A 27,971-nucleotide genomic window follows, 5' to 3' on the forward strand; every position below is an offset into this window, starting at 1 on the left:
TTCTTCTGTTCTGTGATGAGGCTTTGGTTAGGGTTTCAGTTTGATTCGATTTGAAGATGGTGAAGTTTCGTTTCTGATTTCATTAGTTGTTGTGATTCTTTAAGCTGACTTACTTACATAGGGTTCGAAGCTCCTGAAACTCGACCGTTTTGTAGCGCAGAGAGAAATGTCGAGGCCACAGGTCACGATAACCCTGGGGCGTAGTGGTCAGGTACCTCATTTTCATTATCCTTCTTGCTGAAACTAAGTTTTTATTTCTTTATTTTTGTTTTAGCTAATAATTTTTTGTTGAAGGCTCGATTAGGTTTTGGTTGTTGACTATAATCTATATTTCGATTCTCAACAGTTATTTCAGTTCATTATTGATTATTTGATTTTTTTTCCCCTAATAAAGGTGTCATTCATGTTTTTAAGGTTGTAAAGAGGCCGGGACAGGGATTGGATAGTGGTCGTTCTGATCAAGTTCGACCTTCCGGGGGTAAGCGATCGATAAGGGAGAGACTGGGTAGTAATGTGGAGAATCCATCGCTATATGGGAACCAATCCAAAAGTAAACGGTGTGTTTGACTTTCTGGACTTCCGTTTGTTCTTCCATTTGTGGTTTCCATTATTAGTTTAACTGACGTTCTTAAGTATTTACTTTTGTTTGTGGCTAAATCAACTTTTATCTTTTATTTCATCTTGAGATTAATGAGTTAATTGTGTTCTGTAGACAAAGGAGAGAGAGTAAAAAGTGGAGTCCGAGTGATCATGATATGGATGGTAAAAAGCAAACTCATTCTCATTTTGTTAGTGTAGCATTATCATTGCATTTCCCCCTCAAACGTTTTTTCCTCATGCTGACTCTCTTCTATGTGAATGATCAAAGATGGTCGAATCGGCAGAGATGACTTGCGATTTAAGCTGATGCGGAAGAACATGTCTAGGGGCAGTAGGAGTGAGAACGAAGGACATAACATGGATCTCCGTCAAAAGCTGTCTAGAACAGAACAGTCAGCAATGGCGGCTACTCATTCATATCAACGTATGCCTGACCCAAAGGCCAACGGCCTTGTGAGGCGTATTCCCCCGACAAGGAGTGCAGATGATTTGCTCCGTATGGACTCATTGAGAAAATCCTACTCATCATGGACTTTGGATGGATTGAGACGGAGATCCCCTGAAAGAATTTTAGGGACTTCTAGGGGTCTCTCTCCTCCACGGAGCATGGGTGATATCCGGCAGGGGCCATCAATGAGACCTGTGGATGCCTCTAGACCACTTTATATGGGCAAAGATATTCTCAATACTTCCAGATCTACAGGTCCTATACATTATATGACAAAACCTAGCGTAGCTCTTGATCCTGCAAAACCTGTTGCACGACTCCCTCCTCCAAGTGGCATCATGCAGAAGGCTTCGTATACGGTAGCACTTCCTTTCTGTTGCTCTCAGTTTTATGTGCATCCACAATGGAATGGTTTATTTAGGAGAGGCATTTTACACGGCTGCATTATTGTGCTTAGATAGTTAGATGAGTGGGTTTTGGTATTGTTACCAGTTCATGATAATTACATTCTTTATTAACTTGATAGAAACTGGGATGCTATTACTCTTGCCGAAATGAGTAATTCCTCGTGTAAAAGTTAGACTATATACATATTCCCCCTCCCCTCCCCCACCCAAACTCTCTTGAAGAAGATGGTCAGACACAAGTGTCAGGGCATGATTACTCATTTCTAACAATTTAAATTCCTGAAATAATAGCTGTGGTTCAACATTGTTCCGGAAAGAGGGAGAAGTGTATAGTTTTGGTCCGTTTGTAATTGGAACAATATACTTTTGCTAAATTCGTGAACCATTAGTTAGATGTGAACTCCTGGGTACTTGTTCCCACCTTAAGCAATCTTCCTTGTATGCCAGTCTCTGTGATGAATGTTGTTTAAGAAAAGGTCATTCATGCAGAATAATATAGATATAGAATTAGCTCTGAAGCACTGCTGGTTTTAGGAACTGTATGTGTTTATAAAGGTATTAATTGGTAATTCATTGTACTCATGGTTATATCACCATTTATTTCCTGGATGGAATTGGAACCCATCTGACTAATGATAATATTGTTGGTATAAGAAAACCCATACAGGTTTAAAATGTATTTGCAAGATACATTTCTGTTCAGAGAAATAAAAACTTAATACTTAAGAATTTGTATTGTATTAATTGTTATTGGTGATAGATGGTGTCAATGAAATGTTTTCTTTATATTTGCTTCTTGTGTTTAAGTTGAGAAGAAGAAGAAAGGTTGAGAAGAATTGTCTGGCTTGTCTAGAATGACAGAGGCCTTGTTTATTTATAGATGTGATTACAAGATAAATAAGGTATGAAAGATAAGGGCTGACTCACATGCCTTATCTAACATTCAGTTACAATGAACCTGGACATCCTTAACATTAACACTCCCCCTCAAGTTGGTGCATAGATGTCCCGCATGCCCAACTTGAATACAATAGGATGGAATGACTTAGAAGTTAGACCCTTAGTGAATACATCAGCCAGCTAGTTCTCGGAGGTGACAAACGGGATGCAAATTGTGCCTTGCTCAAGTTTTTCCTTGATGAAATGTTTGTCAATCTCTATATGCTTGGTTCCATCATGCTGGACTGGGTTATGGCCTATACTGATTGCTGCCTTATTATTGTACTAGAGTCGCATAGGGTATTCAAAGGTTACTCCTGGATCACCAAGCAACCCTTTGAGCCATATGAGTTCACATACACCTTGTGCCATAACATGGTACTCAGCTTCAACACTAGATTGGGATTCCACTGATTGTTTCTTGCTACACCATGTAACTAGATTCCTGCCAAGGAATATGCAGTAATCTGAAGTAGAATGCCGATCATCAACAGAACCAGCCTAGTCAACATCAGTAAAAGATTCTAGCTTCAAATGATCATTCTTGGAAAATAAGATGTCATTTCTTGGAAAATAAGATATCATTCCTTGGTGCTAATTTAAAATACCGCAGGATGCGATATACAGTCTCAAGATGAGAGTTCTGTGGGTCATATAAGAACTGGCTAACAACCCCTACGGTATAAGCAATATCTGGCAGAGTATGAGAGAGAGAGATATATCAATCTTCCTATGAGACGCTGATAGCACTCCTTATTAACTGAATCTCCCCCTTTGTAGTTGAGTTGGTAATTCACCTCAATAAGAGAATCAACTGGTTTACAGCCAAGCATACCTGTCTCACAAAGAACATATAGGACATACTTTCTTTGGGAAATGAAAATACCCTTGTCAGATTGGGCAACCTCAATCCCTAGGAATTATTTGAGGGGTCCTAAGTCCTTAGTTTCAAACTCCGTAGCCAACTGAGTCTTCAACATAGGAATTTCAGTATCATCTATGTTGACGATAAGCGCAGTAAGCTTCCCTTGTGCTTGACAAACAAGGTGTGATTAGCATTACTTTGCTTGTATCCAAACTTGTGCATAGCCTTTTGAAATCTGTTGAACCAAGCCTGAGGTGATTGCTTTAGGCCATATAGGAATTTTCGTAACCGACACACTTACCAGTTGTAAATGATGATGTAAAGCTAGGAGGAATATCCATGTAAACCTCCTCTTCCAGAGGACCATTACAAAAAAACATTTTTGACGTTCAACTGTTGGAGATTCCATCCAAGGTTTGCAACACAGGAGAGCAATGCACGGACAGAGTTCATTTTGGCAATAGGAGTAAAAGTGTCCTAATAATCAATGCCATAGGTCTGAGTAAAACCCTTGGCAAATTGCCTGACCTTGTATCTCTTAATGGTTCCATTTGCCTTCTGTTATACAATGAACAGCCATTTACATCTTACAAATTTCTTCCTTTTAGGTCACGGAACAAGATCCCAAGTATGATTCTTCTTCAAGGCCCGTATTTCCTCTACCATAGCATCCTTCATTTAGGATCTGTGACAGCTTCTTTCCAACCCTGCGGGATAGACATAGAGGACAAAGAAGAATCAAATGCATGGTAGGACAAAAAGATAATGATTCATACGAGACAAAGTTAGAGATAGGATGTTGGGTGCAAGTTCTAACTCCCTTCCTAGTAGCAATATGAAGATTACCATCAGCAATAGGAAGATCATCGTCAACAATAAGAGGATCATCATAAGGGGAAAGATTACTTGGCGGTAGACCTGGATCAGGGAGTGTAGGTAGACATAGCGGGCTAGTGGTGGGTTGTGTCACCTTTCGCCGAGAGTAAGTTAGAAGGTTACCCTTGTCAGATCTCTCTAGCTCCTCTTGAAGGGAAGACTGGTAGTAAGGCTCAACTTCATAGAACGCAACATCCTTAGTGATGAACAATCGATGGGAAGGGGGGGGGGTGATAACACTTGTAACCTTTCTGGGAGGATGAATACCCAAGGAAGATGCATCGAAGAGCTCTTGGATCCAATTTGGAACGAGTGGGAGGAGAGTTATGGCCAAAGCAGACATAGCCGAAAACCCTGGGAGGGAGATGAGAGGCTATAGTAGGGTCTGGAAGGAGACTGACAGGGTTTTTTAAGTCCTGAGCGATAGAAGGGACTCGATTGATGAGAAAGGCCGTAGTAACAATTGCATCGCCCTGGTAGCATTGAGGAACATGCGTGGTAAGCATTAAGGAATGGGTGACTTCAAGGTGTCTATTTTTCCGTTTGGGGATACCATTCTACTCAGGGGTACGGACACGAGTTTTGAGACAAGATACTGTGTTCGTCTAGATAATGGAGAAATTGGTCTTCAATGTACTCAGTCTCATTATCGCTCCGCAAAACCCAAACTTGGGCATTGAATTGTGTCCAAATCATGGTGTGAAAAGATCGGAAATAGGAAAAGGCTTTAAATTTGGTCCGAAGAAGATAGACCCAAGTCAGACCATAGTTTTCACGGCGTCACGGCGATCCAAGTCGGTGGAGGGGTGTCACGTCGATATATCGACATGTCGCCCACCATGGTGTTGCCATGGTGAGCATGTCGACCATGTTTTATTTTTTATTTTCTCTATTTTTAATGTCATTTAGTATGCTATAGTATATATCCTATAACATAAAAAATCAGCATGAAAGTGTACCACTAATATACTATGGTTTAATTCATGAAAGTGTAATATCCATTAGTGTACATGAAAGTATGAAAACATAGATTAGCCTATCAAATAACTATGTATGTGTGCCTGTGTGCCTGTGTGCAAGGTAAGAAGAAGAAAAAATATAAAAAAACACCATCTCTGTGACTGTGCAAGCCTGCAACTGCAAGGCAAGAAGAAGGGGAAAATAAAAAACTGAGAGAACTACTGGCTGTAATAAATCCCTCCAACCCCCCATTCTGTCTCTCGACTCTCTCCCTGTCTCCGTGTGTGTAATTGTGTATGTGTGGCTGTGTGCAGGGCAAGAAGAAGATAAAAAAAAACACCTTCTCTTTCTATGTGCAAGCCTCGCAATCGCAAGGCAAGAAGAAGAAACAAAAACCGAGAGGTCTATGATTGTGTGCAAGCTCGCAATCGCAAGGCAAGAAGAAAAAAAAAAAAAAAAACGAGAGGTCTGCGATCGTAAGCAAGCTCGCAATCGCAAGGCAAGAAAAAGAAAAATGGAAAAAAAAAAAAAAACTGAGAGGTCTCACACGTGTGCAAACCGCAATTGCAAGGCAAGAAGAACAAGAAGAAGAAGTTAAGAAGAAGAAGAAGAACGACGGAGAAAGTTGGAAGTGAAGAAGGCGAAGAAGTGAGAAGATCAAGAAGAAGAAGAAGAAGAATAAGAAGAAGAAGAAGAAGGATCGAGTCGCACTCATGGAGGCTCGGGAGGAGATTGGAGAAGAAGAAGAAGAACCAAATAAATAAAAAATAAAAATTACTTACCTGGAGGTTGCCCGAGGGGTTCGAACTTGCCGAGAGTTGCAAACATGCAGCTTCAGTTCTTCTTCTTCTTCTCACCTCTTCATCTTCTTGACTCCTTCAGTCTCCAGACGTCTCACGAAGTCTCTCTTCTGTCTTGACAAACTTTGCGATTTCTAAAATCCCCAAATTTCAATTCCAATTAGGGATTTAGGGAATACTACTAAAGTGTACTGTTTAATCTTTAATGGTTTTAATTTTTAATGTTAATGTGACCAACACAAATGAAGGAAAAAGCATTTTAAGAATTTAAATGGTTTAAAAAAAAAAAATTTTAAACCCAAGTTTTTTACACTTATATCGACCGATATGCCCATATATCGTGATATGGCATCCATGGCGACGCCATGTACGCCATATCGGGCGATATTTATACATTTGCCATGTCGAAGGTCGATATGCCAGTTTCTCCAACGCCAGGACGCCATGGCGGGGCCATGGCGACGTCATGACAACTATGAGTTAGACAGGTACAATTGTCAATAAAAGTAATGAACCATTGAAACCCACCCTGAGCAATGATCTGGTAGGATCCCACAAGTCAGAGTGAATAATAGAACAAGGAATATTATTTTTATTGTCACTTGGAAAATAGGACTGAGTATGCTTAGCGAGTTATAGATGTTGCAAGCAAACTTGTCCAGAGTACAATGTTTTATTAAAGACGAAAATAAATAACCCAAGACACGAAAAGAAGGATGACTAAGATGTCGATGCCACTGATGTAATTGGGTAAGGGCACTGTCAACACGAAGGGTGTGGGCCGTAAGCATAGTTCGAGAACTCGCGAGATCTCGCCGAGTTTCTTGGTTTTTGGAAAAGCCGAGACGAGACTGCCTACGAGTCTCAAAAGTGCAATATCTTGGCGAGATCTCGGATCTCAGTTGGATCTCGGTTTCGACCCATTATTTTAACCCACCTACCACTTAAATACCTTACCTAATTGGACAATACTCAACATATCTCGGCGAGATCTCGGATCTCGGGTTGACCCAAAGTTGAGGCTTCGAGTTGAAAAAAAAAAAATGCACCAACTCGGCGAGATCTTGACTCGTCTCGGTTTTTCCAAGAGTCGAGTTGGTACCGAGACTCAAGTTTTAGTACCTTGGCCGTTAGTCCGTAATCGGAGGAGGTATACCAGAGAGAGCCGGGTCCAACTAATATAGCCCATCATGCATCCTACCATATCCAATCGTTTCTCCTATTGCCAGATCCTGAAAAACACAATGAATAGTGTAGCCAGATCTTGAAAAACACAATGAGTAGAGTAAAAGTGAACATAATAATTAAGGTTGACAATGAGACGATAAATGGAAAGTAAATTTGCACAAAGATTAGGAATATGCATAATAGAAGATAAAGACATGGTAGGTTAGCATGAAACCGAACCTTTACTAGAAATAGTATATAATACCCATTAGCAACTCGGACTTGTCCTTTCTCAAACAACGGAGATAGGTACGAAAAACATGTCTAAGCAGTTGGTCATATGGTTAGAGGCACCAGAATCGAGGAGCCAGTAAGGACTAAGCGGAGAAAAAACATGAAATATAACTGAGTGGGCAAGGTTGGAGGCAGGTTTAGTAGAAGAAGCCGTGGTAGAGGATGCAGTACCAAGTTGAGTCGGCAGACGTTGGAGAGCAACCATTTGGTCCGAGGAAAATGGGGAAGTTGTAGTAGAGGCAAAACGATCAGTGGTGGCTTCTGATAGATGAGCCTGAGGGCGAGGGGACCCTTGTTTCCCACCACGCCTTCCCTTAGGGCGACCATGAAGCTTCCAACAAGTCTCTCTAGTATGGCGAAGGCGACCACAATAATCACACTTAACTAGTTCTTTTGCAGTAGTGGCCTAGTGTCCAAAGAAGGAAGAGGTTGTTGTGTAGAACAAGTGTTGAATGAGTGGGGGGGGGGGGGCAGAGGGCATCATAACAGACCTGCGCTGTTCCTCATGCTATACCAATTTTAAGCCTAGAGTAGTGTGGGAAAAGTATCTCCCAAGGACCTATACTCTGATCTGGTCATACTCCGGATTCAATCTCGTGAGAAAATCTTACACCCATTCCATCTCACGCTCCTTCTGGAAGGGACTAGCATCAACGGTACAAGCCATGGGAATAGGTTGATAAAAGTTCAACTGTTGCCAATGGGTGTATTGTAAGCAAGGAGGGAGACCTCCTTCTGGGTGGTCTCACGGATCTGACGACGAAGTTTATATATTTGAGCATAATTATTTGGTTGTGCACAAGTTTGTTTGACAACATTCCATAGTTCCTTGGCAGAGTTCAAAAGAACAAAACTGGGGCTGATTGTATGCTCCGTAGAGTTCAACAAGGACATAATGAGAGCATCATTAGTCAACCAAATGCTGGCTGCAATGGGCTCAATAGGCTTAGGGGTGTCACCATTTAAATACCCCCAAAAATTATGCCATTGAATAATGAGAAGGCATGCACTAGACTAGGTGAGATAATTAGTCCCATTGAGCTTTGTAGGGCCTATCTGGAGAGAAGGGTTATGGCCATGGGAACCAAGAGTCCAAGACGACCCACCACATTACCCTCTATTCCTCCAGTGGAGGTTGCACTACTTTTTGTCATAGAGATAAGTAATATCAACAATTCAAGGGGGGAAGAAACACTCACTGATAGAGGAGCATGCGTGGAGAGTATAATAATGTGCCTGGAAGACCTGGCAAATGTAGCAGAGAGCCTAGAATGCCCCGGTGAAGTTGGCAGAGAGCCTAGAAGACTCGACGATGGTGGCAGATGGCATGGGAGTCCTTGCGCAAGACAGAGACGTGCTTGGGAGGCCCTAGCGATGGCGGTAGGGGCCTTGGAGGGCCCTATGAGAGACAGCGAGGGGCCTAGGCGGCCCTGTTGGAGGCGACAGGGGCCCTGGAAAGCCCGACATAGTGCAGCGGGGCCTATGAGGGCTTGTTGAAGGCAACCAGGCCCTACGTGAAGGCGGCAGGGGCCTGGAGGCCCTTTTCAAAGGTGGAGAGCGGCTGGGAGGCCCTGTGCGATGGCGGAGGGGTCCTAGAGGCCATGCATGAAGATAGAGAGGGGCTTGGGGGTCCTACGCGACGGCGGAAAGGGGCCTAGAGGCCCTACGGAGGTAGAAGTGAGCCTGGGAGGCTCAACGCAGGTAGGGGAGGGCTGAGAAGCCCCAAGCTGGCAGCGGTTGTGCTGGGAACCCTAGCAAGGGTTCCAGTGGTAATCGGAGGTGGGCTTGAAGCCCTAGTGAGAGAAAGGAGAGGGCCGGAGGTCCTGGTGGTTAGTGATAGCGGGTGGTGATGCCATTGCGGGTTAGTAGGTCAGTGGAGGCGGCACGTTTTAGTTGGCCATGCTTAGTATTGGGAGGCCGAAGGCTGAGCTCTCCTTAGCGAGAAAGAAAAAAAATACCCGAAAGTATTTGGGCTCTGACACCAAGTTGAGCAGAAGAAGAAGAAATGTTGAGAAGAATTGTCTGGCTTGTCCAGAATGACAAAGGCATTGTTTATTTATAGATGTGATTACAAGATAAATAAGGTATGAAAGATAAGGTCTGACTCACATTCCTTATCTAACATACAGATATGATGAACCTGCACATCCTTAACATTAACAGTTTAGGATTACACTTCTTGGCAATTTTACCAACAACAAAACATATAAATGATTGCAAAATAAGTAAATGTTAGTGCCGCATGGAGTCTTGTGCATTCTGGTTCCGAGTTGTTTATATGTTGATGGATCAATATTGCTACCTCCTGAAACTGCCATTTGGTTGCTTTTGACCCTTTGATTGGTCCCTTTTATGAATAGAACTATGTAGTTGCTTTTGATCTCTGGATGGTCTAATTCAATGAAACTGAACACTGGCATGTTACAATTTCATTAGTTTGTTGATAAATTTTAGAGCTACTATCGTTCCTTTATCATTTGAACTGGTTTATTTATGGTTGACTTTATATTGACTTTTGTGTAGGGCGAGGAACCACATACTGTCGGCAGCCTTTTGCATTCACTGGGTCTGGGGAAATATGCTATCCTCTTTCAGGCTGAGGAAGTAAGTGTCATGCAGTTTACCTTTCTGAGATATTTCTGACCTGATATCTCTGGAGACAAGTTTGTTATTGCTTGTTTAGCAAGGAGGGCCTGAGGTCATCCTTATTCGTTGAGAACCATAAACATCAAAATATTTTCTGCTCAAGGATAGGAAAGTGAACAACCTCATATGGGAGTAGCCCAACTTGTTTGGGCCTGAAAAGGCTTAATGTTGAGTGCCCAATTGGTTGTATGGGTTATGGGGCTAAGTAATCTTCTGTTTTAATGGTAAATGGGCCAATAATTTAAGCCCATATTGTGGGTTAGTGAATCTGTGCGTGATTTGGTGCATCTTAGTTTCTATTTTGGGCTTTTAGAAGATTTGGTATATATGTAGTTTCTGTTTTTCAGTCAAGTAGTTTCTAGTACACTTATATTTTTCTGTTTTGTTAGTCATCTAGTGTAGGGAATTTTGGAAAAGTTCTAGAATATCGTCGTCATTAGAAATAGAAATTTAGGAAGTCAATTATTCAATAAATGTAGGGCTATATGAACTGTATAACATACTGGGTTTTGAGTAATGAATTGAATCTGTTGTTCTTAGTGTGGATTCAATGAGTATTAGAGGTGGATTCCTCTAGAATTGGGGTGGATTCCTCAAGCTCTAAGGGTGGATTCCCTGCGCACTACAGGTGGATTCCTGTATTCCAGTCTTCTAAACCTTTTTCTCCTGTTTCAGTTCTGTTCCGAAGTTTATCAGGTCAGTTTTGCTAACCTTTTGCAACCCAGCGGATGCTCTATTTCTGGTGTCCTACAACTTCTTATATCATCCTCTGTTATGTTCTGTTTGCGATGAAGCTTCTTCCATTATTCCCAGTTAAACCATACCCATATTTCCTGTTTCCAGATCTCCAAACATACCCACATGGCTTACATCCCCTGTTCTGGCTGCAACCTTGTTCTCAGTCCCACTGCACTCTGCGATATCCTCAGGCTTCCTTCAGATTTCAGCTTGATGCAGGTGCACTACCTTGGACCGATCCAAACCCATTTGGGTATCCAGACTGAGATGAACCGGGTCCAATTTGAGTCTTTGGCTCCTAGGATATTTTAGGATTTAAGATTTTTATTTATTTCTATTTTGGGATTAACATGCAATCTCTTATTTTGATAGGTTAAGTAGGAGATAGCTACAAGGATTTATTTTCCTAATTATATTGAGTTTCCAAATTAGAGTAGGTTTCCTTTTTATGTTGGGTTTCTTTTTTGTTTGAGTACACGGAACTGTGCAATTAGAACTCAGATTTGAAGAATGAATAGTGAAGTGTTTGAGAGTGCCTGCGTGGCTTCGGTGTTTGTGTGATCCTTCTATTCCCCCCCCCAACACCTTTCTTCTCATGCGGTTTTCCCTCCCCCTACAGGGTCTCTTCTCTGAAATCTTCCCTTCTCCTAACCGGCCCTCCACCAATTTGGTATCAGAGCCGAAGATCCCCATCTCCCTCCTTGTCAGTCTCTCTCATCTCATTCTTCTTCTTCCTTATCCTCCCTTTCCTGTTACTGTTCTGCGGATACCAGCCAAAAAAAAAAAAAAAGATTTCTGTGTATCACCCTCCATCTCCCCACTCCTCTCCTTCGAATCCACTGAAATCCCAACCTTCCCGACACCCCAATTTCCCTTTCCCTTCTTCCCCGCTGTGATAGAGAATCCAAAAAAAAAAAAAAACCCCACTGTCGATTCCCAGCGACAACCTCCATCCATCCCTTTTTATTCTTCCCCTTGCCTCAATCTAACCCCCCCTCTCGCCCAAGGTTCCACCAGCATACAAAAAAAAGAGAGTGAAGAAGAGAAGAGAGCGAGAGACAGCATTAAAAAAACGAGAAAAAAAGAGAAATTTGCATACCTGGTTCGAAGTCCTCCCTCCAGATTAGTCGGCTTCCCCGCATCGCAGTCTCCTTGGTGCAATCATAGACCAAAATCCAATTGGAAGTCGAACTTCCCAGCCTGCTTCGACTCGAATTCCTTACTCCGAGATTTCCGCTATATTCTCCGCAGATGTCACATGAGGAAGAACTCTGTGAACCCAAAACCCTGCTGGTTTTCCAAGTCGACTATGGTCCCCACCCATCCCACCCACGATTTCAGTTTATTTCTTATTTTGATTTCTTTAGTTTCCTAAAATACCCTTGACTTCCTTTCTTATCTCTTTTTCTCCTGTATTTTTGAATTGTTCCAAGTATCTCCCTACCCATTAATTCTTATTACATATCCTCTCTTTGGTTTCCTTAGTAATCCTTTAAGATTCCAATAAATTACAATTCTGTCATCCTCTTATAAATCCCCATTGATTTACTGTTTTGCCACTAACTCCTTGATTTGAGTATTCTTCATGGGTTAGTTGATGGCTTTTGTTCCAAGCCAACAGAGGCAACACCAGTGATACAGCCTCAACCAAAACAGCAAATAGTGGCAACAGAAGGCAAAAAGATCGTGGAACAGGTAAAGACGGAAGCCAGTGTTGTGAAAGCTATTCCCCATCATGAGTTTGTTCTCCCCCATGATTTTCTAGATATGGATGCAACCCCAAAGCTTCATATTTTGGATTTTCTTCAAGTTGCAGACAAGGAGCCGATAGCCCCCATTTGAGTGCTTTTATTTCTATGGTTGCACAAAACTCGTGGTCGAGTTTTTCTCAACTCCGAGGGAATTGATGCAGGTGCACTACCTTGGACCGATCCAAACCCATTTGGGTATCCAGACTGAGATGAACCGGGTCCAATTTTAGTCTTTGACTCCTAGGATATTTTAGGATTTAAGATTTTTATTTATTTCTATTTTGGGATTAACATGCAATCTCTTATTTTGATAGCTTAAGTAGGAGATAGCTACTAGGATTTATTTTCCTAATTATATTGAGTTTCCAAATTAGAGTAGGTTTCCTTTATATGTTGGGTTTCTTTTTTGTTTAAGTACATGTAACCGTGCAATTAGAACTCAGATTTGAAGAATGAAACAGTGAAGTGTTTGAGAGTGTCTGCGTGGCTTCAGTGTTTGTGTGATCCTTCTCTCCCCCAAAAAAAAAAAAAAAAAAAAACCTTTTTTCTCATGCGATGTTCCCTCCTCCTACAAGGTTTCTTCTCTGAAATCTTCCCTTCTCCTAACTGGCCCTCCACCACATCTTCTGTTTGGCCCCATCAGTACCATCCTTTGACCAGAGTTTCATCCCCTGCAGAGACCTGGTTTGTGAGTAATCAAATGTCTCCCAACCAAACTCCACTCTGCGAATATCCTCAGGCTTCCTTCAGACTTCAGCTTCTGTTTGGCCCCATCAGTACCATCCTTTGACCAGAGTTTCATCCCCTGCAGAGACCTGGCTTGTGAGTAATCAAATGTCTCCCAACCAAACTCTATTCTGCCCTAATTTTTCCTTAGGCATTGAGCCCTAATTTCTGTAATCGGAGTTATGGTTTCCTACGTGCCACCACATGTATTATGTAATAGACCAAGGAGGGTCCACAGAACTGATTAAAGCCCTATTTGGGAGACTTTCATTTTTGTAATAAAACATATATTAGATGTTTCACTTTTGAGACTTGTTACTTTTATATTTAATTCGATTCATCTAATAATGCTTATTAACTTATATTTTAGTGGTGAAATTAACTAGTTGATGCATGTCGCATCCTGTGGAAGAATAATTTTCGGATTTGGGTTTGGTTCAGCTTTTTGGATCAAGTTGAACCCACGGTTCAACAAGTTAGGCCCAAATTTAAGTCTCCAATGGGTTATTTGGGTAATGAGCAAAGTAATTTTGAGTTTTCTATTGTAACAGTCCAATTTTATAAGCCCAAATATTAGGGATTTAAAGCCTATATGGGATTAAGTAGTTCGTTTCTTTTTTATGGTAGTTTTTAAGTTGTAATGGTAGTTACTTCTAGGCTAAGTTAGTAGTGCTACTTATTTGTTTCCTTTTTCTTAGACTTTCCAATCCTTGAGTGTTACCATATTGTAAAGGATCTCTTTCTATTTAGAAGAGTTTCCTATTATTTTTGATGTAGCCATCAAGTACAATAAGTAGGGGGGGTGGCATGCTGCCCACAGATTTTGGCTATTGTTCAATTGAATCTTTCTCTTTGATGGTGATGCTGAGAGTAGCTCTTGAGGTGAAACAGGTGCAACCCAAGGTGGTGAATCCTTGGATTGGGAGGGTATTGAAACCCACCGCAGGCCATAGATGGTGAAGCCTTGATCATATCCCCTTCTTCCCTTCTTCTAGTTCATCTTCATTGTTCTGCAGAAATTCCAGCAACCATATACTGTCAACCGTGACTTGATTTCATCTTTCTATTCTGTCCATTCTGTGCAACAGAACTTTAGACTTGCATTCCTCTCTAACCCATGGTCAGATGATCTTCAATTTTTAGTTTGTTGTTCTACTCCTTCCCCTCTACATTCGATCCAAGTTTAGTGTATATCCAACCAGGCATTTGAAGAGAGGAAAGCACCAATCAAAGAACAGGAACTTGAAGTTAAGGTTAATGTTGAAGAGATTTGAGCAACTGGTGATGACTAGGTTGAAACAGTGGACGGTGAGATCGTGATTAAGGAACTTGGCAATAGAGTTGAAGTGGAGGTTAACGAAGGCATTCCGAAGTCATCGATGGATGCACCGTTCAAAGCTGAGATTGATACGGAGATGGAGAATGTTAAGTTGAACTGGCACACCAAATTGATTGGGTTATTTTACTAAAACAGAAAGAAGTTAAACCTACCCACAAGGAGGATAGACTATAGAATAAGACCATAATGCAACTAACAGTAACGCAGCTCAGTTGGTAAGGACCAACACCTCACAATTAGGAGGTCATGAGTTCAACTCCCCTTGGGGCGTACCCATCCCCCAGAAGAAAAAAAAACAATAGCCAAAATCAATGGGCAGCATTCCCCCTCCCTCTCTCTTTATTTATTGGGCTTTATAGCTACATCAAAAAATAGGAAACTCTTCTAAATAGAAAGAGATCCTTTACAATATGGCAGCTCTCAAGAATTGGAAAGTCCAAGAAAAAGGAAACAACTAAGTAGCAATACTAACTTAGCCTAGAAGTAACTACCATTACAACTTAAAAACTATTATAAAATAGAAACTAACTACTTAATCCCGTATAGACCTTAAATCCCTAATATTTGGGTCTTATAGAATGGGCCTGTTACAATAGAAAACTCAAATTACTTAGCCCATGACCCATATAACCTGTTGGGGATTTAAGTTTGGGCCTAACTTATTGAACCGTGAGTTCAACTTGACCCAAAAACCTAAACTAAACCCATATCCGAAAAATTTTCTTCCATGGGATGTGATCTGCATCACTAATAATATATTTAAAATTTGAAAAAAAAATTCTTCTGTGTTCGTGTTAGACTCCGATATATGCACCCACATCCCGGTAGAATAGCTTAAAGGACCTTTATTTGTTCAATCCAATCGATATGTTAAAGAGGAAATATGACAAATGGATGACTATTCAAATAATAAAGTACATGTGGTGGGAGAATTTTTGCTTTTCTTTTCTTATTAACAAAATGCATGACTAATAGTTGATACCTAATGAACTGATGATTTGGTGCTAGTTGATCTTGTAGCAAGACTGCCCGATTAGTATGCAAGCCAATTGGTAAATATATGATATGAAAAGGCCTAGTTGATGACTGTTGATGCCCTAGCTGCTCTAGTCTATTCTGAAGTTTATTAATTACGAAGAGATTTATTAGATAATTATCCAATCCCAATTCAATTATTGGGTAAACATAGGTGTCTTACAGATGTTGGACAGGTAGGCTAGAGATCTATGCTGCAAGTAGTAGGCCCAATTAAGACAAGAATGGTGAGGAGTCTAAGCATAAGAATATAGACTGCATCTAATGAAATTTGAAAATCCAGAATACGGATCTCAGATGCAAGCAAACCCAGTGATTAAATCTGTGATCAGATCTGAGATAAAGGGAGTAACTGCATTGTTAAGGGAAGAAATCAGATCGGTGGAAAGGGAGGGAGAGAGATGTCTACTTGGGAGGAGGAGGAGAGAAGAAAAGACCAGAAGAGAAGAGAAGAAATCCGGTATGGGATACCAATCCCACATGCATTGCTCAACAGCACTAAAATTCTTAAAAATAATTTCCTTCTTTACTCAAATCATCTACAGTTGATGGGGAGTGACAGAATGTATTTACATATATAAGACCTTCTAAAGTTCCTAAATTGACTCATAAAAGGACTCCTAATCACACTCACTGATGTAGTTAGGTGTTGGTTTAATTAGGGTTATTTATGTACATTTTAATTTTAACTTTATCTTGTTGGAGTTGGTTAATGATAAGGGTTGGTAAAGTTGAGTTTGAGTTATTTTGTAATTTTATTGTATTCTTGTTGATGGAGTCGTAGATAGAGTACAAGTTAGAGTCAATTACTGTTTCAGTTTTAGGATTGGATTAGGACTTTAGTTTGCTTCTTTATAGCAGCTTGTACCCAATGATTCTTTGTTGGATTTTGAATGGAATTGAATGAAAGAATTACCGTGTGCTGCCCAGAGCTGTGTGCACAGGTCTTGCAGGTGTGGTTTCCTCCTCAGCTTCTTCTTTGATCTAAAATCTCTTCTTTAAATTTTTTAAATTTCTGTTATCCTGTTCTCGCCCTCATTCTTTTTTTCTTCTCTATATATTAATGCTCTTTCATACCTGCTGTTACCGGTGCCTTGGAATTTAGAAGAAATAGTTAGAACTCACCCGTATCTCATCCTTTGGGGCAGAAACTTTGGGAACTTGTTTCTTACCCTAAGGCGACTCAGCTTGTAAAGTTTGAGGCTAAACAAGTTGTGGTTAGAGAGATCTGAACCCATTTCAAGGCTGTTACTGTTCACTCCTCCTTGTTTATCTTTTGAAAGTCTTAACTTGTTTCTGGTTGTTGTTTGGGTGGAAAACTAGTTGCATTCAAAAGGCCTGGTAGTGAAGAACCTTCGCCTGAAATTTCAGGTTGAAAAAAGGTAAGTTGAGTGAGTTCTCTCACTTGATAGCAGTTTAGGTCTCCACTGGTCCTTTCCTCTACCGTGGGTTGAAGAAGAAGATATATTCTTAAAAATTATAAGGAAGGTCAGATTCTTTAATATTTGATGAAAGTTCCTTTGCTTCATAGGTCTCTTCTATTTTTTCCCTATATTTGTTTGAATTTCTAGAACAGCCTTCTTCAAAATTTATTTCCCATTAGGTCCAGATTATATTTTCCTTCATATTCAATACCCATACTACCATTTAATTACAGAGTTTCCATTACATCTCATCTCATATTTGAATTGTTTAATACTTTGGCGGGCCCATAAGTGACCCAAACAAGGTTTTTGAACCCTAGGATCGCATTATTCGACACTCAATATAGTAAATAACCTCCAGAACTCTATCTAGCTATTGGGTAATATATTCTAATTTGCTCTGTGTTTGATTTAAGCTGCAAGATTTTAACCTCTGGGCGGACTGTTTGGTAGTTCCGAGTTGGGACTGGAAGCCAGTTTTTGTTTAACCCTAAAGTAACTTACTAGTATTTAGCTGCGATTTGTAAAAATTTGTTAGAGCTTAGTGCTACGACTGTATATTCGAAGAGAAGAGAACCTGCGAAATAACTCAGGTAACCCCATCCCCGTCTTTATCTCTTTCAACACCCTCTATCCACTCCCACCCCCGACTTTATTTCTCACTTCACTCTCTCACTTTCCACCTCCCCATCCCTTTCCCCTTTTCCATCTTGCCCTAGGGATCATCTCTCCCCTCAACTATCTCCCCCCCAAATCATTCCCATCCCTGAAAATCTCTCTACGCCCTCTCCCTACCATCCACCTCGACTTTTACGTCCCCTCTCCCTTCCACCCATCTCCGACTCCCTCGCACAATCGCACCATCATTGACCCTCTCCCTATCCCCAACTTGTTGGGGTTCCACGCGAGAGCAATAATCCTACATCGGAAAACGCCCGATGTGGAGCCTTATAGGTACTTGGGCACCCTCTCCTTAACGGAAAGCTTTTAAGGATGAGTTCTACCCAAGTTCCTAACACAACCCCATCACCGTAGGAGGTACAGTAACAAAATAGGGAGCAACGGTCGGATTTCTAAGTGTTTCCCACCAATCCCGACCCTCTCTCGTTATCTCTTCTCATCCTGCACCCCAGCCTTGACTCCACCTCGACGCTCCTACCCTCGCTGCCCCTATACCCCCAGAAAATTGCTAACCAGATACTGGGGGAATCGAAAGGTAAACGTCATGCCCCTAGGGAGATGTGGTGGTGGGATGATGAGGTTCAGGCAGCCATTATGACTAAGAAAGCCAGTTTTATGACTTGGCAAATGACTAATGAGGTAGAAGATCTAAAGAGGTATAAATTTGCCAGAAATGAAATCAAGAAGATCGGGGGGAAAGCAAGGGCAAAGAAATATGAGGATCTTTATAATAATATGAACACAAAGGATGGATCTATAAGATAGTTAAAATGAGAGGAAGGATGAGTAGAGATTTGGACCATCTTAGATGTATTAAAGGTGATGATGGTATAGTACTAATAAGGGATGAACACATTAAGGAGAGATGGAAAAAGTATTTCTGCAACCTATTTAATGAAGATCCCTCGACTTATGGCACCCAGAAGGTTGCACTACTCATCTTAACACCACACGGTGTACATGAATACCCAAAATTAGGGTGTTAGAAGTAAAAGAAACATTAAGAAAGTTGAAAGTAAGCAAGGCCCCAGGCCTAGACGGGGTTCCAATAGAACTATGGAAGAATTTATGAATTTGTGGTTTATCTTGGCTAACCAAGCTGTTTAAAAGGATTATGAGTACAAAGAAAATGCCAGATTAATGGAGGAGAAGCTTTGTGGTGCCGATTTTCAAAAATAAGGGTGATATTTAGTGCTGCAATAACTAAAGAGGCATAAAAGTAATGAACAAAAGGTGAAGATATAGGAGAGGGTTATTGAAACCTACTTGAGGGAAACTACTATTTCTGAGAACCAATCTGATTTTATGTTAGGAAGATCCACAATGGAAGCTATTTTCTTACTTAGGAAACTCATGGAAAGATATAGAGAGGACAAGAAGGATCTCCATGTGGTTTTTATTGACCTAGAAAAATCTTTCGACAGAGTCCCTAGAGAGTTGATCTGGCATATCCTAGAGAAGAGAAGGTGTCATGTGAATATGTTGACATAATTAAATATATATATGATGGTGTGGTGACTAGCGTAAGTACTATGGGTCAAGGTAGTAAATTCCCAATTACTATGGGGTTACGTCAAGGATCAGTCTTAAGCCCTTTTCTATTTGCGCTAATCATGGATGATTTAACCAGAGGCATACAAGATGAGGTCCCTTGGTGTATGCTTTTTGCTGGTGATACCGTTTTGGTGGATGAGATAAAAGCAGAGATTAATGCCAAGTTGGGGTTATGGAGATCAACAATGGAATCAAAAGGTCTTCAATTAAGTAGAACAAAGACAGAATATATGGTGTATTGGTGTGTAACTTTAGCCACACTAGGACAGTAAATGAAGTGGTGAATTTGGATGAGAAGGAGATTCTACCAAATGACTATTTTAGATACCTGGGCTTGATCGTAAGTAAAGAAGGGGATATAGAGGATGATATTGCCCAGAGGATTAAAATAGGATAGATGAAATGGAGAGGTGCGTCCGGAGTGCTGTGTGATTGGCGTATCCGTTTAAAGCTTAAAGGAAAATTTTATAGCACTGTCATTTGGCCGGCTATGATGTATGGTGCGGAATGTTGGGCAGTTGAGAAGCAGCATATAGATAAACTAAGTGTAGTAGAGATGAGGATTTTGAGATGGATGTGTAGCAAGACTAGGAAGGATAAAGTAAGGAATTACCAGATTAGAGCTGAGTTGGGATTAGCCCCGATTCATGATAAATTACGTTAGAGTCGTTTAAGGTTACACGACCATGTTGAACGAAGTTATTGGGATGCTCCAGTTTGAAGGAGTGATCTGATTCAGATTGAAGGTACTAAAAGAGCTAGGGGCAGGCCTAAATTAACCAGTGGAGAAGTGGTGAGGAAAGACATGCATAGCGTAGGCCTCGTACCAGGTATGACATCGAATGGAACTGATTGGAGAGCAAGGATGCATATGGGCGACCCCATTTAGTTGGGATAAGGCTATATTATTATTATTGTTGTTGATTCCTGATGAGCGGATGAGCCTTGAACTTTTGTCACAGAGCAAACAACGAAGAATGATCCTGATTTTCCACCCCTCAGTGGTGGGAGTCTCGTGCACTGGGTGTGCTCTAGTAGTTCCCGCCTTGTAGAGCAGTTTGCAAAGTATCTCAGAAAACAGACAAATCTGCCCTGCTCAGGCTATTCCTAGTACCAATAGGAAACAGGCAGCAGTTTTGAAACTATGACTCTAGCTACTGTAAATCAAAATTAATAACAGAATTCCAGAGGATATCAAAGAAGAAAGTAGTATGCTAAGCTGAAGTAAAACAGACCTGCAACTAGTGGGCCATGAAATAGAACATAAACAAAGCTTGAAGGGTAAAACAAGGTGCCACATGTAGCAGAAGAATGGATAAATCTGGCCTGTTCAAATAGGATAAACAGATTAGAAAGATAGATGGGATAACAGGGCAGGAATCCACCTGCAGTGGTTTTTGGATTCCACCAAAACCTGTGAAGAGAATCCCCTCTTCCACTGAGGAATCCACCTTAGCCTTCACTTGGATTCCACAGCAGCAAAAATTCAAAGGGGGGGGGGGGGGAACTGTACTGATATTACTACAAATTGTTTGGGAGGCCTATGGCATTTTACTTCTATTTATATGGCAGGCAACTGAACTGGAGTAGTCATATATATTTATGTTACGATGGTATTGCTTCCTCTTGATTTTTGGGTGCAAGTGTAATTTTTACAGTTCTGTGAGACTCGAAAAGTTGTGCCTGCACTACTAACATGGTGGCTGCCTGTGAGCAAATTTCTAATTTTGAGTTGTAGTTTGGCTAGGAGTCCAATAATATATTGATATCCATTGTAATTCAATTTATGTTGATGTAGTATTTACTTTCACGTCTATTTGGATCTTAGATATTTGAGGCTTGGAATCACAGTACCAAGCCAATATTCAAATATCAGGTGTTTGGATTGTTGGGGGTACGATGTCTTAAATTCTGTCGCTTGGTTTGTGGGTTGATTCTGTCATTCCGAAGGCCCGTCAAGAAGCCGAAGGCTTCAAGGACTATATGGATATTTTGGTAAAATTCCTATATAGGGTTTCGCTATAAATATGTAGCGAGGGTTCTTTATCTGTAACGCAATTTGAGAGAGGTGTGAGGACGAGCAGCTGTAACCCTATTCTCCATTGATAGTGAAACAGATCTCATCTCACCGTGGACGTGGGCAATCTTGCCGAACCACGTAAATCCTTGTGTTCATTGTCTGATTATTGTTTGCGATTTCCATTCTTTTCTGCATTGTGTTAGGTTTCGTTTTCTACATGGGCGCACCAAGCTCATGGATATTGGAAGATTCATGAAAACTCGACGCAATTTTGTGGTATTCAAAAGTCCAGGCTAGGGGTTGTATCTTGTGATTCTTGGATATTGTAAAGCATAATATTTCACCCCAACACAATCCTTTTATACTGATGTGAAATGCATTGAGGTACGATTCAGATTGCATGTCCACCATTGTACTTCTACTTCATTATGGGGCCCACTGTTTTTTTCTAAACAGTGACCAAACTGTTCCTGTTATACGAATAATGAATTCACTTGCTTCTAAACCTCGTACAGAGGGATATTGTAATTCGCTTTTGTATTGTGATGAAATCTTGTACATCATCCAACTTGTAGAATTTTAATTTATAGAATTTCTAGTACATTGATATTAAAATAACTATGCATTATGATTCCAATGGTATTCAAATAAACAATCCAACCACACCCTTGTTGATTTGGGGAATTATTCTCAATTTTAAAGTGTGCTACAGAAACCATGAGAGTGATTGTCCAGGTCCTCCTTATCTTCATCATCTCCTTTTTGTTTCTTCTACTTCTATTTGATTCCCCACCCCCCTTCTGCTGTTTTGCTGTTTGATCGAAGATTCAGGTTACTCTTGGCTGTCCTACACCCATTTGTACCCATCTTAAAGAAATTATTTTCTTTGTTGAATCGGATTCAAATGAATTGTCTTATTTCTCATTTCCCTCCTTTTTCGATAGATGTTCTGTCAGTTTTTGTTTTCCCACTTTTCAGTGCTCGTAGAAACTCCACTGAAATTAGTACAACCCCCCCCCCCCCAGGTCCCCCCACAAAAAAAAAGGAAAAAAAAGAGAACCAATTGAAATTAACTTTTTAGCTGTTCAACTGAATGCAGGAAAAAAATGTTTAGGGTAATCTTTCAAGTTGATTTTTACCTAATTGTTCTCTTAAAAGGAGCCAGTCTGACCATGAACCTTGATCTTATCATTTTGAAACATGTGGCTGGTTATTAGGGCATGTGAAGACTGCACTTTTTGGTTTTTCTGTAGCCCCTGATCCATATATTGGTTAGAACCAAAGTATGGACAATTTTTTGCGATGTCTGCTGATGTTGCAGTATGCGAACTACTGTATGTGTGTGCTTTTCAGTTGTTGCTGCCATTAAATATATTTTAATCTACAGGTAGACATGACTGCATTGAGGCAGATGGGGGACAATGACCTCAAAGAGCTGGGAATACCCATGGTATTACATTCTCAATTCCTCGTCTTTACTAACAATAAATTTTATGATATAATTATCTTTATATTCTATTTTTGGATGTAATCCTATTTGTGTTTGTTTACGTTATATAGCATTCTTTCTGCTTGTATGATGTTTTTGGAATTTTCTATTTCATTTGTCTTTCAAACTTAAATTTCGATATCAATTTTTAAAATGATAACTCATTTAGAGAAAACTCCACTTCACAGCCCATCATGAGTGCCTTCTCACAACCATAGTTCTCAATACTTCTCATGGCGACAAGGCGTCGCTTAGATGCCCTAGGTGTGTAGTATATGACTATGTAATATAGAAATGATATTTTAATATAATTATGCTTATATGCGACATAGAAGCCATTTTAATGCAATATGATGTAATTATGGTAGTAATGACCTAATCTGAGAAACTTATTCTAATTGTTAACGACATTATTATGTGACTATGTCAACTTACTGAATATAGTAATTAAATTTTTCTTCACTTTTCCACCAAATTGTATAATGTAGAAGTCAGTTCAAGTAAGAACCACTCTACAGTAGGATTGATGATAGGTCAGAATTGATGCTGAGAATTGATATTCAATTGCTGGACAGAATAGTAGATCAATCTCTTTGTTCAGCAACAGATTTACTCTTTGATCGCAGGACTTGTAGCAAGTCACATCACACAATGATAATAATAAAAAATAAAAAAAAGAAGGAAAAGTTGAAGATAGGGTAGGCTATCTCAGCCCTGGGCCTCTCACCCACAGCTATCTCAGCTGTTGAAACAAAGATCTCTCTCAGATCTCAAGCAAGCAAATTGCAACTTCATTGTTTTTTTTTTTAATAATAAAAAATTTCATTCATTAAATTGCGTGGAGGCCTCTAAGGGCAATACATTTTATAGACTCAAAGGTTGTTTCCAAAATAGAAACAGTGAAAATAAAAAGTGTGCTACCAAGTGGCTTACAAGTTACAACCAAAATAGAAACTTCCTATAAAATCTAGCTGCCATACATCAAAATAGAAACTCCTATTCTGGAGAAGAAAACAAAAATAGTAACAAACTGAAACAAGCTGAAATTAGAAGCTACCTAAATGAAATAATATATACTTTGTAAAACTGAAAATAGAAACTAAACTATGGCAGCATTAGGATAGAATCTTTCTCCACTTGATGGGCCCACAAGGCAAATATGGGCTGTGACACTGTTCATGTGAACAGTACCATAAACAGTGTTTTGGTCTTTTTTTCTTCATATTTCGATCTACATCAATTTTATTATAAAAAAAATATGACAATGCAGAAATTTTACTTCACATTGCAACTACTATCTGTAATGTAGATATTTTATGTTATGCTTTGTCTTTTCTTATTGAAGCATTTTACATCCAACCATATGAAGCCAAAGGGACTTCATTTTTGCGTTGTGAATTATAAATATATCGGGAGGTTCTCTAGGCACTATTGTTGGTGGCCATGGATGCCATCTGAATCTCATTTGCAACATTACTGAGATTGTGGAGAGTTACTCTATAACTAATGCAACCTAGGGTTCCAAAACCCTGATGGAGGTCGTTATGGGCCCACTGAAGTGAAAAAAGTCCAAATATAAAGTAGTGGCAGTTTCATAAATTTCAGAACAGTTTAGGACCCTTTTGCAAAGCAAACAGAATTCATTGTGGAGAGTTACTCTATCCAGAATACAACCTAGGGTTCCAAAACCCTGATGTAGGTCGTTATGGGCCCACTGAAGTGAAAAAGTCCAAATGTAAAGGAGTAGTGGCAGTTTTGTAAATTCAAAACAGTTTAGGACCCTTTTGGGAAGCAAACAGAACTCAGGACTGAATTAAATAAAAAATTAAAGGGAAGGATCAATCTGAAATTTCAGGACTGAGGATAAATTAGAACAAAATATAAAGGAATAGGGGTTTTGGAGTAAATTAACAGGAATAGTGCCCTATGTGTAAATATTGGAAGTAAGCCATCATCCCCTACCTCAGGGGTGAGTCGATTGGATTCTAAGTAAGATATGTCATCAGTTTGAACTCAAAACAGTGAATTTTAAGGGGCTTCCAAATCCTCAAGACTCTTGATTCAACTCCACCACCACCCGATCCAACAGTCTGGAATCAATAAAACAAACTCTGAAACTAACCCAGGTGGTGGTTGCAGAATCAGATGTGATTGCAGACGGATAACTCACAACAGAGGTGGACTTTGGACGTAAGATCCTAGGAATTACGTTGCCCAAGGTAAGGGTGTCAACCGGTACGGTTTCAGTAATACGGTACAAAAAATAGGTACTTAATACCGTTACCGTACCATACCGTTTAGGAGTCCTATTTTCAATATCGTTACCGTACCGCTATGGTATGGTATATTAACGGTATGCAAAACGGTATGAAATTCGGTTTTAACAAAACGGTATGAAATTCGATTTTAGGCTTTTAGCTTTAGGCTTTTAGCCTTTAGGTATTAGTATTTAGTGTATCACCGTATGGTGTATGCTCTTTTATTTTTCATTTTTACATGTTTACACCCCAAAACGGAACGGTTATGGTACAAATTCGGTAAAATGGTATGGTTTCGGTACATACCGACGGTATGACCGTAAAAACCGTTACCGTACCGTACCGTGGTCAATACCGTTTGATCATACCGTACCGTTTTTGCAATGGTGCAGTTTGGTACGATTTCACGCGGGCGGTTTCGGTTTCAGTATACTGTTTCGGTTCCAGATTGACACCCTTAGCCCAAGGAAGGGCAACCTACAGCCGAAATCTTAGGTCAAACCGATGGAACACCAAGGAGTTCGAAATCAATGGAGGAAGGCGTCAGTTGGCAGCAAGCAATTATGCGACACTTCACAAAACTCTCGGTTTGGCCATAGATTTTGCCTTTCTAACCATTAGTTTTAATGGTTATTTTGTAATTTGAATCATTTTTAGGCTTGTTAGCCAGAATCGTAGGAGTTGGAGTTGGAATTCGAGTTAAATTTGTTTCCAATTTCCGGATACGGATAGGAGATTAGAAGATTAGAAGTACTTATTGACATGCATGTCACCGATTATTAACCAGATTGATTGAATAAAAATTTCTGAGTTTTGTGAAAGTGTTGCATAATTGCTTGCTGCCAACTGACGCCTTCCTCCATTGATTCAATTCTGAAACTCTTTTCTAGGTGTGTTCTCCCACCACCCTCTGCTCTAAATTTCCTTTTATGTTTCTTCTTCTTTCTACTCTATTCCTTCTGGAGGCTGCAAGTACCATGGTACCACCCTGAAACAGGGACTGGGGATAAGGCTTTGAGGTTCATACAGAAGGAAGAGAGTAGAAAGAAGAAGAAACATAAAAGGAAATTTAGAGCAGAGGGTGTTGGGAGAACACACCTAGAAAAGAGTTTCAGAATTGAATCAATGGAGGAAGGCGTCAGTTGGCAGCAAGCAATTATGCAACACTTTCACAGAACTCAGAAATTTTTATTCAATCAATCTGATTAATAATCGGTTACATGCATGTAAATAAGTACTTCTAATCTCCTATCCGTATTGAACTTGGAAACAAATTTAACTCCCAACTCCTACGATTCTGGCTAACAAGCATAAAAATGATTCAAATTACAAAATAACCATTAAAAATAATACCCTAAATATCCTAATAGACCATAACCCAGGTTGGGACCTGGTTCTTCTCGGCCTGGGTCAGGCCTATTCAGCCATGCATCTGCATCAATGACACCCATGTTGTTACTCTCTTGGGCTTATGGCCTCTTCCATGCCTATGACACCTTTGAAGGTCATAGTACTGTATTTAGTTTCTACTAGTTCCTAATAGTTGAAACAAATTCAAGTTTTCCTTGAAGCTCAGGAATGGCAGTATGCGGCCAGAAATCCCATTATTGATGAACCGAGAAAAGCTTATTTCCTGTTGGAGTTTATGACATTTCAGGCTATAAGAAACCCGCATTTCATCTTGTTGAGATTTCAGAACATAAATAGAATATTCTTCTTCACTTCATGATCTTGTATGGTAGCAGATTGCACACTTTTTGCTGATTCACCTCTATTTTAAGATAGTTCCCTGCAAACCAGCAACTCCCCATCCTTTTTAGTTTTTAAAGGTGTTCACTGAAAAGGAAAAAGGGTGGGGACTGGGGGAAGAGGGTGGAAGGAGAAGTATGATGAACAAAATGATGGATACTATAGATGGCTTGAACCACCACTCATTTCTTTCTTAGTATGATGAACAAAATAATGGATACTATTGATGGCTTGAACCACCCATTTCTTTCTTTCCCTTTTTTTTTTCTTTTTGTTGGAAAAAGATACCCATGGAGGCAGTATGGGGATGCTTTTCCATGCTCTCTCACATCCTGACCATGTGGGCCTTGCACTGACACACTCCTCTTTTACCAAGTGGGCTCCTGTTGACGAAACTATTTAATCACTGCGATTGGTGTGGCGTGGGAGATTTCCTCTCCCCCCTCCCCCCCCAACACCCAAAAGAGCAGTGTGGGAAACCCTGTTTTTCTTTTTAAGGGTTCCAACCACTTTTTGTATTCTTTTCCTTTTCTTTTATCTTTCTATTTATGGTGGTGGAAATGCTTGATAAATTTAATGCTCCATGCAAGTATTCCGGAAAGAATATGTTACTGGCCTCTAGGACTTAACCAGTTGCTGTCATAAAATAATTTGTATTCATTCTTGCTTTGATACGAGTTACTGTTCTATTCCTAAGAGGGCTGTTATTGCAGGGTCCAAGAAAGAAGATTCTTCTTGCTGTCATGCCACCTTCCAAACGACAGCCTTGACTAGTAAAACTTCAATTGCAACACATACAAAGCCACATTCTTTCTATGATTGGTGACCATAGCAAGAGCCTTTCATATCAGCAGATTACTCAACATTGACTTTTCTTTTGAATATTGGTGGAAGTACCAATGAGTCGACTGAGGGACAGAGCATTGAATCCTTCCATCTCCGGTGGAGCTTAAAGAGCTAAATAGTGTTGAATCCCTGTTGATAGATCTGAAGCAAATTATGTGTAGATGTACAATGAGCAAATGTTATTGTACCTTGTTGCACCAAGTTTTTCCCCCTTTTCCTTTAAAATCTAGGATGAAAAAATTAGATTCGTTAATTGATTTTTGGGGACGACAGTGGAATTTGTAGCTTTATCAAAGATGTGTAGATATGGTTTCCTCGTTTGTTTTATCATCGAGAGCAAGTCTTCTCCTTATGTCATT

The 27,971-nt window shown here is 40.1% G+C and overlaps 1 protein-coding gene across 1 annotated transcript; it reads left to right on the forward strand.

Moving 5' to 3' along the window:
* LOC122670471 lies at positions 1-27,961 on the forward strand. Its single transcript, XM_043867358.1, has 7 exons — positions 1-211; positions 415-557; positions 713-762; positions 869-1,407; positions 9,880-9,960; positions 22,658-22,720; positions 27,480-27,961. The coding sequence occupies exons 1-7, from the start codon at positions 167-169 to the stop codon at positions 27,534-27,536; spliced, it is 978 nt and encodes a 325-aa protein (XP_043723293.1). The 5' UTR covers positions 1-166; the 3' UTR covers positions 27,537-27,961.
* The last annotated feature ends 10 nt before the right edge of the window (positions 27,962-27,971 follow it).

The sequence above is a fragment of the Telopea speciosissima genome, chromosome 8 (assembly GCF_018873765.1).
Source record: "Telopea speciosissima isolate NSW1024214 ecotype Mountain lineage chromosome 8, Tspe_v1, whole genome shotgun sequence".
Classification (NCBI taxonomy): domain Eukaryota; kingdom Viridiplantae; phylum Streptophyta; class Magnoliopsida; order Proteales; family Proteaceae; genus Telopea; species Telopea speciosissima.

Excerpts from the sequence above, each read along its gene's own strand:
- LOC122670471 (XM_043867358.1), top strand. The coding sequence starts at position 167 with ATGTCGAGGCCACAGGTCACGATAACCCTGGGGCGTAGTGGTCAG. Across the intron at positions 558-712 it reads AACCAATCCAAAAGTAAACG|ACAAAGGAGAGAGAGTAAAA; the intron begins GTGTGTTTGACT and ends TGTGTTCTGTAG. Across the intron at positions 763-868 it reads GAGTGATCATGATATGGATG|ATGGTCGAATCGGCAGAGAT; the intron begins GTAAAAAGCAAA and ends GAATGATCAAAG.